The sequence below is a fragment of the Callithrix jacchus genome, chromosome 5 (genome assembly GCF_049354715.1).
Source record: "Callithrix jacchus isolate 240 chromosome 5, calJac240_pri, whole genome shotgun sequence".
In the NCBI taxonomy this organism is placed as follows: domain Eukaryota; kingdom Metazoa; phylum Chordata; class Mammalia; order Primates; family Cebidae; genus Callithrix; species Callithrix jacchus.
The window spans coordinates 84,497,126-84,515,483 of record NC_133506.1 but is presented as its reverse complement, the minus strand read 5'-3'; the positions used below and the strand labels follow the sequence as shown (position 1 = coordinate 84,515,483).

Here is an 18,358-nt window from a genome sequence, read left to right as displayed (position 1 = left end):
TTTATACAGAGAACCCTTAAACTAACACCACCTAATTTCTGAAAAACTGTCCCTCTATTTTGACACAAATAAATGGAATGAGTATACAAACAATTAAGGAACAATGATAAATTTGGTGGAGTGACATGATGGTCTAAATTAATCATTTAGCTCACACCTCTCCCAAATTCCCATTGAAACAGAGAAATGTAAAACTGGAAGAAAAATCTTCAAAGTAAAAAATAAAACAAAATAGAAAAAAAAATCTTCAAAGTAATAACTTAAAAGCTAATAAGGGCAGGGCTAGCCTACCAAAAGTGCTGACCAACCCAAACTGAGCCTACCTGGGGGGAAAGCAACCTAAGGCTCAGGTCAAGGTGAGGGTGCACGTGGCAAGTCTCAGATCTGCAACTACATTCTGAGATAGGTACTTTGAAACACGCAACAAGAATGTACAGAAGAAAACACGGATATGGCTGGATCTTAATAAGGATCAGTGTGCCACAGAAAGGAAGGAAACTGTCTCCCAGACAACTTTAGGACAGAAACAACTGTTTCAGAATAACAAATATCCCTGCCCCACAACTTCCTGCTAGAGTCTCATGGGCAACTGGCTGCAATCTGGCAAAGGAAATGTACACTGTGTAAGTATTACCTTATCCCCTTACATTAATATAGGACTGAACATTTTCAACAGTAACATATACAATTTCTAAAGATAAAGTTATAAATACTATTTTGTAATGAGGAATAAACACTGTTAAATATTTGCAGCTAAAACTTGTTTAAAACATAGATGGTCCCTATCATCTACGTTCTTTAGGGGAAACAGGAAGAAAATCCTGGCAATATTATTCTCTCTGGTAGAATAGTGCTTCCTATCTCACTGTCAATACTCAATTTATCCCTTTTCTGCCTGTACATCTTTATGAAGCTTGGCAAGCATCCATCCTTTGTCTTATGGTATTGCACCTGTCAGTATTCAAGCATGCCCTTTTTCCTCCCTTCTCTGATCCTCATTAGCCCTGCCGATCCATTTCACTATTCCACTTTATAAAACAAATTTTAAAAACAAGGTTGCACTTGTGGCCACTTCCTCACCTTCTATATCTTCTTCAACTCTGTGTAACTGTGTTTCCACCCCCTCACTAATCCACCGAAAATCCATGTCTACAGCACCTTGGCTTACTCAACCTCTAGCAGCATTTTACACAGTTGACTCATGAAACACTCTCTATACTTTTTTAAACAAGAAATACTGTTTCCAAAGAACAGGTAATCACATCATGTGGGGTGGTAGTGTTCTGTGGGAAATAATGACCCAGAAAACATAAAAAGGTTATAGCCGTGAATAACAAGAGAACTAGGTTAATAACCTATATCTGGTAAGCAGGGGCTATCAAACGAACAAAGGGAGTAAGACCCCATCCCAATAAAAGGGTGGCTGAGTGGGAAAACCAGAAGAGACTTAATAATGCTAATGAACAGTTGCAATGTTGGAGCTCATGCATATAAGTCCTTACTGTAATATCTACCTAGGTGTGGACAGCAAGACCCTCCATATTAGCTGTGGTGACTGCAGTAGCTCAGCAGCCTCACTGGCAAGCATCTGTGAGCTATGGCAGCTGCTGATCAGTTACTTTGGAGAAAACCATTCTGAAAGTACTGAATTGCAACTGTAAAAACTACCCTTTTTCAGTTTTATACTTGTGGAAAACTACCTTTAGGAAAAGTGTCTTTTTTTACTTTTCGGAGACAGCAGTCTTGCTCTGTCACCTAGGCTGGGGTGCAGTGGCACAATCACGGCTCACTGAAGCCTCAATTTCCCAGGCTCAAGCCATCCTCCCACCTCGGCCTCCTAGGTATCTAGGACTATAGGTGCGCACCATCATGCCCGGCTAGTTTTTTCTGTTATTTTGTAAAGACAGATGGTTCTCACTATGTTGCGTAGGCTGGTTTTGAACTCCTGGGCTCAGGCAATACTCTGGCCCTAGCCTCCCAAAGTGTTGGGATTACAGGCGTGAGCCACCACACCCAGCCAGAAAAACTGCTTTTTAGAAATTAAACTATCTAAACTCCACAAATGAAGTTAATATAAAACAAAATCAGGTTCCAGGTTTTTAAAAAGAACTCTCCTTTATCAAGTTACCATGTTGTATTTCTCTCTTTTACTCTACCTGACCCCTCCTCAGATAAACAGACTGGCTAAAGATGGTATATTAGGTAAAGTATTAAGGGCTTCATATTTAATTACATGATTACTGCTGACACTGAAATGCATGACTCAGATGACAGAAGGGTATAAAACCTTTCTAATTAGTTTTATCACACTAGAAAATTAAAATATATTTGAAATACAAGATATACATTAAATATATGTATGCAAAACACTTCAAAATAATTATAACATCCTCATTAATTTAACAGAAACATCAATGTTTAAACAACACACTCGGGGCGGGACTTCTGTTGTAACACTTTTCACTTGCCTATTTCCACCAACCCTGAAACATCTTCCATATATTAAGAAAACACACCTGGTTTCTGCCTCTGCGTTTCCCATAATTTCTTCTGACTAGAGCTTTATAATTCTCATTTTTCTTTGTTAAATAATAATATAAAACACAATCAGGAACACTCTGTAAGAAATAAAACAATTACTTTTGAAGATCCAATAAAAAAATTTTTTAAATTTAATATTACTTTCAAGGAAAATCTCTGGTATTCTCAAAGTACAAATTAAAGAACACACATGGCTAGCATTTTAAGGCATATCTAGGGTCTAGAACTATTTACATTATATATATACTATTTCAATGGACAGTTACAGTTGTTAATCCAAATTATGTGAAAGATGCCAGGAACTATCAGAAACATTCAAATATTTTCTTATTAACAAGTAAATTCCCCTTCAGACTACATATGTGTAAATTTTTAAAATGTCTTTATTTTGTTCAAAAACATTAACATCAACTTTATATTTATTAAATATGGAATGATTCACAAATCTGCTTGTCATCCTTGCACAGGGGCCATGCTAATTTCTGTATTGTTCCAATTTTAGTATATGCGCTGCTGAAATGAGCACAAGACTAATATTTTAATTAGAAATGTAATGAGGTTCAAAAAGCATTGTAATCTAGTGTTTTTAGGGAAATAAAAATCAGGTCATCTTTCATTAACCATTTAGTTCTGTGTTCTAAGATTTCTATTATAATTGTAATTATCACTATATTAATCACATGAGATGCTTCACAGCCTTTTCAAAATCGGTTCTACTTAACTACTTCTGTGTGTGTTAGGGTACAAGAATTTCAAAGTAACAAACATCACAAACTTACAAAGATTCCCAATGAAAACCACATCTTACCTTCCTCTCCAAATAGGATGCAATTAGTCCAAAGTTTTTTGGATGCTGGATAAATCTGAGTAAAAATGAAAACAAAAACACACTCACACACAAACATTTCAACAACTAAAAAAGAAAACTTGGGAAAAGAAATACTATGTACAGGCTGGGCGTGGTGGCTCACACCTGTAATCTCAACACTTTGGGATGCCAAGGCAGGAGGATCACTTGAGGTAGCAGTTCAAGACCAACCTGACCAATATGGCAGAACTCCATCTCTACTAAAAATACAAAAATTAGGCCGAGCACAGTGGCTCATGCCTGTAATCCCAGCACTTTGGGAAGCCAAGGTGGGTGGATCACAAGGTCAGGAGATTGAGACCATCCTGGCTAACACGGTGAAACCCCGTCTCTGCTAAAAATACAAAATAATTAGCTGGGCGTGGTGTGACACACCCGTAATCCTAGTTACTCAGGAGGCTGAGGCAGGAGAACTGCTTAAACCAGGAGGCAGAAGTTGCACTGAGCCAAGATCACACCACAAGATCACCACACTCCAGCCTGGGTGACAGAGCAAGACTCGGTCTCAAAAATAAAATAAAATACAAAAACTAGCCGGGATGGTGGCACGTCTGTTGTCCCACCTACTCCAGAGGCTGAGGCAAGAGAATTGTTTGAACTCGAATGGCCGAGGTTGCAGTGAGCCAAGATCACAACACTGGACTCCAGCTTAAGCAACAGAGCAAGACTGTCTCAAAAAAAAAAAAGAAAAGAAATACTGTGTATAGACTAATTCCCAGGGCTTTCTAACTGCCAATCTGAGGAACAACTGCAGAATCACTGGAGACTTTTAAAGGGCACAGATTTCTGGGCACCGTATACCAGGAAATGATTGAATTGGTCTATGGTAACGCACAGAAATCTGTACCTTATAAAAGCTCCCCTGAAAGTTCTGACAGCACTTAAGCTTGGGAACCACTCTTAACATGACTCCATAACCCCAGTTCTTATCTGTTACCTCTTTTCCCACCTACAAACTTATAGGAAGATCAATATTCTCTACTTTTCACAATCTATTCAAATGCCAAAATGGGGCCAAGTTTTTGTGAAAACAGTTCACTTTACAAGTAAATACCAAATACTTTTTACTACGTTATGTAGAAGTCTATAGAAAATAATTAAAAATATAAATTACTTGTCCTTAAAGATCTCCTTTTCATGGTCAGTCCAAACATTCATAAACTGCCTATCTTTATAAACTTTCATAGGGTCCTCCATAAGCCCATTCATATTAATGAACTTGACTCGTCTTTGTTCTGCATCAAACATCATAGGTGGAATCACAGAGAGCTGCCGCATTTGTTTCTCATTATTCTGGAAAAAAAATACAATTTACTTAGAATAAAATGTAAACTAGAAATTAAGGAGGGCCATGGACCAATGTTCTCAATATATACTAAAAAACCATGTATACAGTTTAATGACAGTAACAGTGTATACCACGGCATCTAACATATAGTAATTACTCATATATCCAATAAACATTCACTTTATGAATTACAGAGGCAGAGAATATCCATATCATTTTTTAAATAATCCACTCCTTTGAGAAGCATTCTTTTTTTAAACTAAGCTGATGCTTAACATAATAAAATTTAAACCTGGAAGATAAAAGGTAATGTCAAGTTCACTGAAGAGGTGACCTTATGGAGCATTTAACGATCATATAGTCTCATTTTGTAAAACCTCAACATCATTTTAGACAACAATTCTTACCATCGTATTAGAGAACAATAAATAGAAAAATAAGCCAACAGGCATCAAAATCTAAGTCATCGATTTTAAATTAAACTCATTTTACTATTAAATGCTTCTTAATTTTACATAATCTTTCCATTGAAAATTTAAGGCTGTTATTCTTAGAAATAAAGCTTGTTTCAATTAAAACTTTGTTATACATGTAGAACTTATTTTTCCCAAAGTTTAACTGACAAAATTTATAAGCACAAGCTTCCATTTAAAAATGTTTACCCAAATTACAAGTATTTACCCAAATATAAGAAAAGGTATTGCCCTAAAAATCTTCCTCATAAAAGTGGACACTGCCTAATAGTCAAGTCCTTACAAAGTCTCTAATTTTATGAGACACACTGAATCAGTTTGAACACTGTAGTGTTTCAGACACATTAGACTGAAATGACATCAATACACAAACTAATTTTAGATGCTTACAGATGTTTCCTAATGGAATTGGTCAAAGAGTGAATAAAGAAATTTAACAAAGATTTAATCGTCATTGTAGAAATAATGGCTATGTATTCCAAGGGCTGAATGTGATTTCAATCATGTACTTTAGAGGTAATTCTTAAACCAATATAGAATAAGTGGTTATATTTTAAAGTTTTGAATATATTGCTACAAAAGAAATGAAAAATTGCTGGGCACAGTGGCTCATGCTTATAATCCCAGCACTTTTGGAGTCCAAGGCAGGAGGACTGCTTGATCCCAGGAGTTCAAGACCAATCTGGGTAGTGTAGTGAGACCCCATCTCTACAAAATCCTCTCAGAATTTTGAGATGAGGTTTAAGAAAAGTCATATAAAAAAATCAAAACTAGCAAAACTCGGTCAATGGTAGGTGGCTTTCAGAACAATCTTGAGAGTTTGACATGGCTAAGAAAACTCAATGACAGAAATGGAAATTTATTCTTACTCTGCATTTCCGTATTAATATACAACTAAACATTAGGCACCAGGGACTCAAAGACAGCCTGATCCAAAGGTATAATAATCGCACTCATGAAGATGACACTTTAGCTGATCATAAATATTTATTAAACAGAAAGATAAACACAACAGAAATAAATGTAAACTGACACTAACTAGATATTGATTATTTCTGTTTTGGGAAAGTGAGTAAGAAAGCTTCATAAGGGAGGAAATATTTCTGTTGGGTCTGGAGATAAATTCTTCTTCAAATGTATACCTTGGTGTCTACTACTTGTTTCATAATTTTATTAATTCTGCTCCTTACACAGGCAAAGAAATGCCTGAAAAACAAAGTAACGCCACTCACTACAAAAGTGTACCTTCACCTTAAAAATTAGTGAAATGGCCTTCTTCTTCATAGATAAATCTCTTCCATATATAAACTTAATCTCTATAATATCACTTACCTGCCTCTTTGACTTCATGTTACCATGATTGCCTGGGACTATGTCACCTGCATACAGATGACTCTGGTATCTAACCATCCCCAGTTCAACCTCTCCCAGGTTCACCTGCTAGATAGCACCCTTTGAAGAACATAAAAATGCATGCTCCTTTGCTACTTTAGGAAATGGCACCATCAGCTTAGTCTTCTAACCTAGAAACCAGGGAGTCACATTCTGTTCCCCCTTTTTCTCATCTCCCACACCTTTCTATTATACTTTCCTATACATCCCTACCACTGTTGCCCTGACTCAGATCCTTATTTTTATCACAACAGCCTCCTCACCTCTCTCTAGGTCTCCCTGCTGCCAAAGACATCTTTGTAAAATTCCAGTATGACTGTGACTGCCTCGTTTAAAAACCCTTCAACAGAGGCCTCAAATCCTTGAAACAGTCTAACACCTAATAAAGTTTCCACATTCACATACAAAACCCTTAGCTCCTAGTCTAGAGTTAAAATGCTTTAATAATTAACAAATTAACTTGAATTAAATTAATTTTCTTACCTCCTGCTCAGAGAGCCCATCAATAATTTCAGAAATCTCATGCTCACTCCTAGCAATGGTGGCTGAAAGACCAGCTCCCCTTTGTCCAACTCTAAACATGAGGGAGAAATTAAAATATATTTAAAGGCCTTTTATAAAGAAGACATACCAATTAAATTAACTATATATTACTTTTCTGAATGGAACTTTTTAACCAATTTAAGAGAAGAAACATAAAATACTATTGAGTATCTACTTTTAAATAATATGCTAGGGCTGGGCACAGTGGCTCACGCCCATAATCCCAGCACTTTGGGAGGCTGAGGCAGGCAGATCACAAGGTCAAGAGTTCAAGACCAGCCTGACCAACATGGTGAAACCCTGTTTCTACTAAAAATAAAACAAATAGCTGGGCCTGGTGGCACGCACCTGTAATCCCAGATACTCAAGAGGCTGAGGTAGGAGAATCACTTGAACCTGGAGGTGGAGGTTGCAGTGAGCCGAGATCACAACACTACACTCCAGCCTGGATGACAGAGCAAGTAAAAAAAAAAAAAAAACTGGCCGGGCGTGGTGGCTCATGCCTGTAACCTCAGCACTTTGGGAGGCCGAGGCAGGTAGTTCACGAGGTCAGGAGATCAAGACCATCCTGGCCAACATGGTAAAACCCCATCTCTACTAAAAATACAAAAAAAATTAGCTGAGCATGGTGGCACACACCTATAGTCCCAGCTCCTTGGGAGGCTGAGGCAGGAGAACTGCTTGAAACCAGGAGGCGGAGATTGCAGTGAGCCAAGGTCCTGCCACTGCTCTACAGCCTGGGCACAGTGTGAGACTCCAACTCAAAAAAATTTAACTTATTTAAAAAATAATAATATGCTTGTGTCACCTATTAAAAACAATTTAAATGCTATGATTGAGATTTGAAGGTTATATGTTCAAATTTAAATGGTAGAACTAGTTATAGAAAACTTTTGAAAAACCATAGTTATTGGATGCCATTTCCATTTCGAATAGCAGTGTTTGTATGCCCTGTAGTAGACTTAGAAAAATACATAAAACATTTTTAAATGGAGAGAAAAAACTCAAGAAACATCCTTTACAAAAATTTAATTGTGAGTTAAGGGGCTTCCGTGACTTTTTTTTTTTTTTTTACATGACTCTTAACATGAGACAATAAAGAAGAAAACTAAAGCTTTTAACAATTTTGTAAAATACCTTTTCACTAAAAGTAAAACAAATCAGAATCTACCAAAGTCAAAGAATTTCTTAATTGACCATCAACTGAATATAGTTTGATTATGTTGGTAATGAAGGTATAAAGGATATTCATGTCTGTTCTTATTAACTATCATTTCAAAGCTATTTAATATTTTTAGGAACTAAACTTAATTTAGTTCAGAATTAATTTCAAAATATTCACTTATATTTAGATTCAAGAGGATAATATAAAAATCAAATTTACGATGACATAATCTTTACTGGTTGATAATAAAGTTTTCGTTACAACATAAAAGTTCTTTTAACTTTTAAGTTCGTGGGTACAAGCGAAGGTTTGTTACACAGGTAAACTTGGGTCACGTGGATTTGTTGTACAGATTATTTCATCACTCTGGTATTAAGCCTAGTATCCACTAGTTATTTTTCCTGATCCTCTCCTTCCTTCCATCCTCCACCCTCCACACTCTGATATGCCCCAGTAGGTGTTGTTCCCCTCTGTGTGTCCACAACATAAAAGTTCTTTATAAACTTTCTTCATGATCAGTTATAAGAAACAATAAATATTTGAAGGAAAATATCACAGTCATTAAACATCAAACTACTTACCGCTGAAATCTTTCTTGCTGTTCTCTTTGTTTTCGAATTTCTGGAAACTGCTTTTCATAGTATTCCCTTGTTTTGCTTTCTTTAGCTTTCCTCCGAGGATTATTTTCTATTCTGTCCACTTTTTTCTCCCATGCCTCCATGAGCTGATCATAACGCTGGCAGATTTTTTGTTCCTATTAAATATCCGTAGCAAATTAATAATAATTAAACTGAACTCTGATTCTGACAAACCTAATCCTTTAAAATAAATGCTACTTCTTAAGGTTAAGTCAGAAGTACATTTGGCTTATGATTCAATTGTGAATGAAAAGCTGAAAGAGGAGAGAAAAAAGGTAGCTCCGTTTCCTACTAAGGTCAACACACAGAGCACAGTTTGGCTGGATTTTTTATTTAACAGTAAGGTTATGCATATTTATAAAGTACTTGACAATCTACTACTGATATTAGCTGACCAGTTACTTTTATTTTGCTTAAAACATTATGTCATTATTGTCCCCAAAAATGGAAAATTAAAAATACAAACATGTAAATAGTTCATAATCTGACCAATTACCCAAAGGCAACCATATGAACATTTTGTTTATCCTTCCAATCTGCGAAAGAAAACATGCACACTTTAACTGTTTTATTGTTGAAGGTTCTGGTTGATCATCATTTTTAGCTATTATAAATAACAGTATGTAATAAACATTTTTGACAATATGAAAAAGGCAGAAATTGGTTGGTTATACTTTATTATAAAAAGATATCCAGGCTGGACACAATGGCTGATGCCTATAATTCCAGCACTTTGGGAGGCCAAGGCGGGCAGATCACAAGGTCAAAAGATAGACCAGCCTAGCCAATATGGTGAAACCCCGTCTCTACTAAAAACACAAAAATTAGTTGGTTGTGGTGGCAGACACCTACAGTCTCAGCTACTTGGGAGGCTGAGGCAGGAGAATTGCTTGAACCCAGGGTGTGGAGGTTGCAGTGAGACAAAATGGCACCACTGCACTCTACCCTGAGCAACAGGGCAAGACTCTGTCTCAAAAAAAAAAAAAAAAAGAAAATCCAGTGAACTACATGAAATTGAGAATTAATGCTTTTAGAGAAATGAACTATGATACCGTTTTCTAAATAGAGAAGAAAAGACTGAAGAACCCTCCATTATGGACAAAGAACTGTCAACATATCTGATGATATATGGATAGAGGAAAGTGAAGAAGGGCTCATGAAAAACTGCTAACACAGTGATCTCAAGAAAGTAGCACTGGAGAATATTATCATTCTCAAATTCCATACCACACCCCACTCCCACTTCTCAATTACTCCTATATGTCTTCTGTGTCCTTCGCCTTTTCTCCATTTCTACTATTACCCTCACAATCCAGGCCAACACCATCCCTCTTCTAGATCAAAACAATAGCTCCCATGAATTCTTTTTTTTTTCCCCCGCCTGCAACTGTCTTGATCAAGTTACACCATGCATTCTTAATATTGTAGCCAAATGCAAATTCTTACAACAAAAACCCAAACATTATGCAACCTCCAGGACAGTATACAACCTGGCTCTGGATTGCCTCAGTAGCCTCATTTCTCACACTGCCAGCTCAGTCCACATTCCTTCCAGCTCCCAGACATTCACTTACGCAGCTCCCTCTGCGTATACAAGTTTGCAGAGAACTGGTTTTCCCATGAAATTTCCCCTCATAATTCCTATCTGCTTTAGGTGTTCTCCTCAGTCATCTGTAGTCCACGGCCATGGTGTGATCCAATACTATGACAACCTGCTGACCTGTCTGACTCCCATCACCTTAGGCTCCCCCTAAAACTACTAAAACCATATGGCTACCTTGCTCACCTTCACAGAATATATGGGACAGAGTACCCAGCCAAGCAATATTTAAGCTAATTGGTGAACACACAAACCTTATAGTGTTTGCATCACCAGTGAGCTAATCTAGCAAGTACCACAATTACAACAAAATTACTTGGAAAGGAAAAAAAAAAAATATATGAGCTAACTTCTTACTTGATATTTATATGTTCTTGGCAAAAGAAAAAAAAAAAAATTTAAGACCGTAATTTAAGATAGTATCTGAAGGAACAGACTGGCAAATTAGAACATTAGACATTTTCCACCAAATAAAAGCAGCTTACTCTTGACCTTTACAACACATTAAACTGTCAAGTCATTATACTTAAGCCACAAAGTTCATTTTTGATGTAGATTTAAAGAGCAGGATTTACTTAACAGACACTTGAATTTAAATGTATTAACAGTTAAACTATAAATTTATTGCTAATTGTAAATCTGTAAAATCAGTATAAACATATTATAAAAAAAAAATCACTGGCATTATATTTTCTATAATTTAATTACCATGAAGACTATATAACCACAAAACTTTTGGACTGCAAGTCATATAACAAAATATGGAAAACTATTTGAATTTGAAAAAGCTGAACCCTAGCTGACCCTGTTTCTAATAAAATAAAGAACAATAATATCTAATCAGCATGACTGCAACTTACCCAGAATTGTTTGAGGCTTAAGAAACTAAATTATCTATCTTTCATATTTTTTAAACTACTCACCATTTTCTTTATTTTGACTAGATGAAAATGTTCTAGATAGGTGACCAATGAAATTAACTGGATAATGATATTACATGTAAATTATGGTATCAAAATGTTACTAGAATTAGATTTTAGTCATATATATGGTTACTTTCTAAATCAACACTTATCCTCAAATGGAGTCAAGGACCATTCTCATTAATAGTGGGAAAGTGAATACCTAAATGAGCATGAATGGGAAAGCTGTACAAATTTCAGTTAACAAGGATAGGACCTCACCCTTTGTTTTCTTGCATGATTTCTTCTTTTAAAAAATAAAATGAGTTTTTTCCTCATCACCTGGTTTCTAGAAGAGAAAAATATGGTTGCATGACATTAAGAAAAAGCACAATTTAATAATGTATTTGCTTTTTTCCCAAGACACTGGAACACAGGCAAAAATCACTTAAGAATTTATAATGTAAACAAAGTTAATCCTATTTTTTTCACCCTGCAAAATAAGACTTTATAATTTTTGCCAAAAGTAGAACTCACTAAAGTTCCTCTCATTCTACAGTAAGACTTTATATAAAACAGTTAACTTTCAATTAGCAAATCCAATTATAAGGCAAATATTTTCAAATTAAAATTACAGTTACTTATCCTTCTTAACAACTCTGATAAACATCTTAGTCTTGGAGGATGAGAGGTAGAAGAGAAGGAAACGCTTTTAGAGTTACCTCCCCACATCAGGTTAGGTGCTAACCTCCCTTCTATGAGGATAATGTATAACCACATATGTAGAGACAGATGACTTCTGCTTTAAACAGAGATTTTCTTCAGTCACAGAAATGACATAATCAACTCTAAGAAGTAATGGAGGGCAATGTGATAAAAGAGCAAGATTTCTAATACATCTTAATCACTTTTTAAATTGGAAGCATTGCGACCTTCAAAAACAATGACATGCAGGTTCAAATATAAATATTTATACCCCACCTACTTCCAGAAAGGATTTCAAGCTGATTATTCAAATATAAATACAAAGCCAAGGCAAGCAGAAGTAATTTTGTGGATTATCTGCCACTCTGGACTAACAGTGACACTGGTTCCACTCAAGTAAGCATGGACAATCAGGAGCTGGCTATATGAAAAAGTAGCCAAGAGATGAAAAGAATTGTTAAAATGTACATTTGCTATTTCATACAAAGCAAATGATGGTGATGAAAGAACAGCTACTGAATGACTAATACAGATGCATGCAGCTGAGCAAATATTTCAAAAGGTGTTGTACAGGGAATCATTACCATATACTCAGTTTGCTCTAATGATAATTATACGTTACTCAAAAGCAAATGACAATCAACAAATACAATCTTAAATGTTTCCTAGAAATTTAAATGAAGTCAGCCAGTCAGTAATCCATCTCAGGACAGTGTGCTGAGCAGTAAATAGGCAATGTAGATGACATGAAATAAATCAGACAGAACTGCTCTCCAGATTGTATTAGGAGAAACAGGACAGAACATAAACATAACTGAGGCTTTGGGGGGGGGAAGTCATTAAAAGTAGCAAACTAAGTCTTATCTGCTCTTCTCCTCTTTAAAAATGTTACAACAGCTAAGCAGTTCCAAACAGGGTATATTATTGTGTGAGTTTTGACTGATTTACTTCTAAGGGTTCTCAAGATCATAATAGCATCTCACAGAAAAATTCACAAATACATTAACTTTTATTACGAACCACTTATTTAACAAAAGTTAAAATTATTCAAATTCAGTTGTTTTCATGCATACTACCATGCAAATTATATTTGCCACCAGTTCTGCAAAGTAGTCAATAATTGCACATACTCTCAGTAAGAAATTTTTTTAAAAAGTATATATATATATATATATGTGTGTGTATATATATAATAAATAGCAATGTGCTCATTAGCAACAATACTAGTAAATAATTATAATGATCTGGTTATACTTAATAAAACATATAAAGTAGAAATATCACATTTTTGTCACAAACTAAGAATTCACCTAAAATTCTCTTAAAGTATAATTTTTTTAAAAAAGATACCTATCTAGCTTCCTTTCTTATTTCAATCAGATCAAGAAATCAGATTTTCTTTTCACTTATTTTCTTATTCCAAAATCTGCATCCATAAAGGCCTGGTACTAGGATGAGCAAGGCTAAGCAAACTATATTCTGGAGCAGCCTCCTCACCCACATGAGGTGACTGAGCACTTCCAAGGCACCAGGACATTAAATGGCAGAAGGGTCTACAAATACCGTCATTAGCAAGAGTCATGGAAGGGATTTCCCTAGAATAGGATTTTGAATAATGATAAAATGATCCGTGGCACTTCTACTTTGCAATGGCAGATGTGGCTTGGTGGGGGACGGTGTCATCACTAGTCTTAAATGAAAAAGCTTCATTATCTTACTTCATCATGCGCCTTGCAGGTACTCCACTGAAAAAAAGACAAAACAGGAGGCAAAAAATTCAAGCCTCAAGGTAAGCCATTTCAATGTTAAGTATCCACCTTTTTTACTAGCAGATTATAAAACCAGCTAGTTTTATGCAACAATTTATTTCATTTTTTGGCCTCGGAAACTCAAAGCTGTTACCCCAACCCCCAAGAAGCCAGAGGAAGATAACATATAGTAAAACAACGGCAAATTACACAAATCTAAAACACACCTACACTATATTATAATTCTGTCAGCAGATAACATAAAAATGGTTTCTTTATAGAATATATGGTCTTTAATTGAAGAACTCCAAAGATGATCAATACTTACGTCTTGATGTTTTCATGGTACACCTTGGTATCTGATGGCTGGTTATAGAGTGGCTATAAAAGAAATCAAATATTTATGCATAAAATGTTGTACATATGTCTATGAAGAGACAAAGAAACAAAATTTTAATGTACGCACAGGTAAAGTACTAATGGATCTATACAATAACATGCCCTACCAAAACCTTAAACTTTTAGATTCCTTAAAGTAACTGTTAATTCCATCTCCTAATAATGCCACTCCCATAAGACAGTTTATAAATGCAGTTTCCCATAATAAGTATATTTATGCACAGAATTTTAATTTCAAAGGCGGATTAACTTTTAATTTCAAAGGAGGATTAAGCATTGCCACTATTTTAACAGTAAAATTCAAAGAGCTTTCTAATTCTGTTCTTAATTCTCATTCTACCTGGAATGATTAAATAGCTGCTCAAGTAAAAATATGCTCAAGATAATGCTTCAACAAAAGTCTGCAAAGGTAACCAAATTCACTCACCATTACTCTAAACTTCATCTCAAACTCTGCTCAGCTACATCTCTCTTATCCCAAAATAAATGGATCATATTCCATCTTATCCCAAGAAAAACTACTACCAAAAGGAAATATCACTGGAAATGAAAAAAGTAATTTCTTACTTACCAGTTCAACTTTTGGGCCAAGACCTTCAAAAATTTTATGAGCTTCTTCTGCTTTTTTCTAGAGACAAAGACATTGTTGTATCATATAATTAAAAATTACATTACCTAAGTGCAAAATCACTATTTAAAAAATATTTACCTAAGACTAATCTACAGATGAACTTATCCTTATTTCCAAATATCGTTCTTCTATATGATAGGCTGAAACACGCTCCAACTGTTTTTTATTTTTTCTTAATTTGTAGTTACAATGATAGAAACTCTTAAATTTTATTTTCATAGCTTTCCTCACCAAATTCAGTCAAAACTTAACATTTACATTGAAAGCAATGCCTGAAGAATTTTTTGAGATGAAGTTTTACTCTTGATGCCCAGGCTGGAGCGCAATGGCGTGATCTTGGCTTACCGCAACCTCCGCCTCCCAGGTTCAAGCAATCCTCCTGCCTCAGCCTCCCAAATAGCTGGGACTACAGGCATGCACCACCCGCCCAGCTAATTTTTATATTTTTAGTAGAGACAGGATTTCACCAAATTGACTAGACTGGTCTCAATCTCTTGACCTCTGATTCACCCACCTTAGCCTCCAAAAGTGCTGGGATTACAGGCATGAGCCACCAGGCACAGCTAAGAATTGTTAAGTTTTTAAAATCTAATAATTATATCAAGAATCTAAAGAGAGGGAGTGAAAATTCACTATTAGAAATAAATCCCCCAAACATTCTACATATTTTAACTCATACCATCTTTAACAGAAATTTAAAGCAATAAAATACCATAAAATGGCCACTCTTTACTGTGGTAAGCCACATTGATCTCTTTGAAGAAAAGGTTTTAATGAGGTAATTTTCTAGTTACAAGGAATCCTTAGTAACAGCTGAACAACAAAGAAAACCGCTCATTTGTTATTCAGGGTACTCAATAGTGAAAAAATGCTGAATTATATATATTTGTAACCTGCTATTTCCTTTTTTATTTTTTTTATTTTTGAGACAGGGTCTTACTCTGTCACCCAGGCTAGAACACAATGGCATGATCACAGCTCGCTGCAGCCTCAACTTCCTGGGCTCAAATAATCCCCCCACCTCAGCCTCCCAAAGCTCTGGGATTACAGGTGTGAGCCACAGCACCCAGTTGCTATTTTCAAAAGTAAAATAATCTAGACCAAAGTGTTACCTAGCAGAAATCTTCCCTTGCTAAGATTAACCTACCAATACTTTGGCAACAAAAATTTTAACTTAAAACTCTCATATGTTCATATTATAATTTTCATTCTAAGTCTACAGACAGAAGTAAATAATTCTTCAAACATATGTTCAGTATGTTCTACGTGCCAAGCACTTGCTAGACACTAAGAAAACAATGAAAAAGATAAGCCTTCCCACCATAGGAAGATGAGGGGTCTTGAAAGCCTTCCTAGAGAAAATGATACTTGAGCTGGGGCTTGAGGTACGAGTGTGCCTGGCAGAAAAGACAAAACATGGGGCCACCAGACGGCAGGGGCAACATAGCAGGGTAAAGGTACTACTAACAAAGAAACATCCAAAACCTCTTCTGGTGGGGTATTACTAAGAAAAGAGTATTGGGCAAGGGCCAGATGGATAAGCATGTAAACACCAGTAAAAGTTTGGGCTATTCTGTAGAAAGTGGGAAATCATCAAAAGGTTCTATTTGGAGAATCATGTGATGGGATGAAAATATTAAAGATGGGTTAGAAAGAAACAGACTGAAGAAGGAGACTCAATAACTATGTGGGAGATGAAGGCTCAAATTAAGCTAACAATAAAGGTAGAGAAAGAAGACAAAGACCAACCAGACCAATATTTAGGTAGGACTGATACTCTTCACTGATTACCTGAACATACATGAAATGGCAAAGAGATAGAATTGGCTAATTCCTAGGACGCTGGCCTAGGTGACCAGAGGCACTGGCACAGAATATACTTCCTACTATCACCCTTTTCCTTCTTCTGATGTCACATTCTCTTGCAAATCTACCAATCAAAATATAAACAAGGCAGGTCGCGGAGGCTCACACCTGTAATCCCAGCACTTTGGGAGGCTGAGGCAGGCGGATCACTCAAAGTCAGGAGCTTGAGACCAACATGCCAACATGGCAAAACCCTCTCTCTACTAAAAATACAAAAATTAGCCAGGCATGGTGGCACGCACCTGTCATCCCAGCTACTTGGGAGGCTGAGGGAGGAAAAATCGCTTAAACCCAGAAGGCAGAGGTTGCACTGAGCCAAGATCATGTCACTGCACTCCAGCCTGGGTGGACAGAGCAAGGCTCCATCTCAAAAATAATAATAACAATAATAATATATATATGAACAAGATGTTCCTGAAAATTTCTCTAGTAGAGTCCAACAATCACTTTTCTTGATGCATTATTCTTCTGAAATTAGAACATTTACAAATATTTTTGGAACTTACAATTGATAGAGTAATATCAAATTGAACTGTTAAAAATAGTCTGTTTAGAGACTAAACAAACTTAGTCTGAAATTTAACTATGATGCAAGTCAACTTTTCTCAGGAAGTCCACTTTTAAATTAACACTTTAGGGCAGTTTTTTCTCACTCCCACTAACTTTCTAAAGAAAAGAAATGGTCTATCTCTTAAGCCACACTTGGCTTAATTCCAGCTAGTGTAGACTGCTGCCACACAAGAAATAAGAGGGAGGTATACTTTTGTCATTACCCCATTACTCCTTGCCTATAGTGCTGAAACAGATAAGCTCATTCATTTAAAAAAGCTAAAGAGGCAGGGAGGGCCTTTCAAAAGAGCATAGTGGGACAGAAAAAGCCTTGGGGAGTACATATGAGAAAGCCTGGGATCTAGGCCCACTGTACTCTCCTACTCCCCTCTGGGAGCCCCCTATTACAATTCTGAAACTGCACAGGTACATGCATAAAACATACATAAAAAAGAAAAGATGAAGCCAGGCATGGGGGCTCACACCTGTAATCTCAATACTTTGGGAGGCTGAGGCAGGAGGACTGCTTGAAGCCAGGAGTTCAATACCAGCCTGAGCAACATAGTGAGACCTTGTCTGTTAGAAAGAAAAGAAGGAATAAAAGAAAAGAGGCCAGACACAGTAGCATTTTGGGAGACCAAGGCAAGTGGATCACTTGAGCCCAGGAGTTCAATACCAGCCTGGTCAACATGATGAAACCCTGTCTCTACCAAAAATACAAAAGTTAGCTGGGTGTGGTGGCCCACATCTGTAATCCCAGTTACTCGGAGGCTGAGGCAGGAGAATTGCTTCAACCTGGGAGGTGGAGGTTGCAGTGAGCCGAGATTGCGCCGCAGCACTCCAGCCTCAGAGACCAAGCCAAACTCCGTCTTAGAAAAAAAAAAGAAAACGAAAAAGAAAAGAGAGGGAGGAGAGGAGGGAAAGGGAGAAGAGAAGAGAAGAGAAGAGGCAGAAGAAGAAAAATGAAAGAAAAAGAAGAGAAAAAAAGGAAAAGAAAGATGACTTCTATAGTTGCTGTGAGTTAAAAACAATCTTCGCTGTAGAAGTCTA

The 18,358-nt window shown here is 36.3% G+C and overlaps 1 protein-coding gene and 1 non-coding gene across 51 annotated transcripts in view; both read right to left on the bottom strand.

Annotated features, from left to right (window-relative positions):
• The window catches only part of NCOR1 (nuclear receptor corepressor 1), a 177,086-nt gene that overhangs the window by 102,758 nt on the left and 55,970 nt on the right, over positions 1 to 18,358 (bottom strand). For 39 of the 50 annotated variants that reach the window (XM_078373202.1, XM_078373201.1, XM_078373199.1 and 36 more), the window contains 9 exons: positions 14,834 to 14,890; positions 14,192 to 14,244; positions 13,834 to 13,860; positions 11,693 to 11,759; positions 8,852 to 9,024; positions 7,046 to 7,136; positions 4,524 to 4,702; positions 3,350 to 3,404; positions 2,517 to 2,618 (listed from right to left, as the gene is read on the bottom strand). In XM_078373202.1, the coding sequence (XP_078229328.1) occupies positions 2,517 to 2,618; positions 3,350 to 3,404; positions 4,524 to 4,702; positions 7,046 to 7,136; positions 8,852 to 9,024; positions 11,693 to 11,759; positions 13,834 to 13,860; positions 14,192 to 14,244; positions 14,834 to 14,890 (804 nt within the window). The remainder of the gene's footprint in view (positions 1 to 2,516; positions 2,619 to 3,349; positions 3,405 to 4,523; positions 4,703 to 7,045; positions 7,137 to 8,851; positions 9,025 to 11,692; positions 11,760 to 13,833; positions 13,861 to 14,191; positions 14,245 to 14,833; positions 14,891 to 18,358) is intronic. The other 11 variants (XM_078373240.1, XM_078373223.1, XM_078373242.1 and 8 more) reach the window with 1 other exon arrangement.
• On the bottom strand, positions 2,964 to 3,067 carry LOC118154237 (U6 spliceosomal RNA). Its single transcript, XR_004744127.2, has one exon. It is a non-coding gene; the product is annotated as a U6 spliceosomal RNA (small nuclear RNA).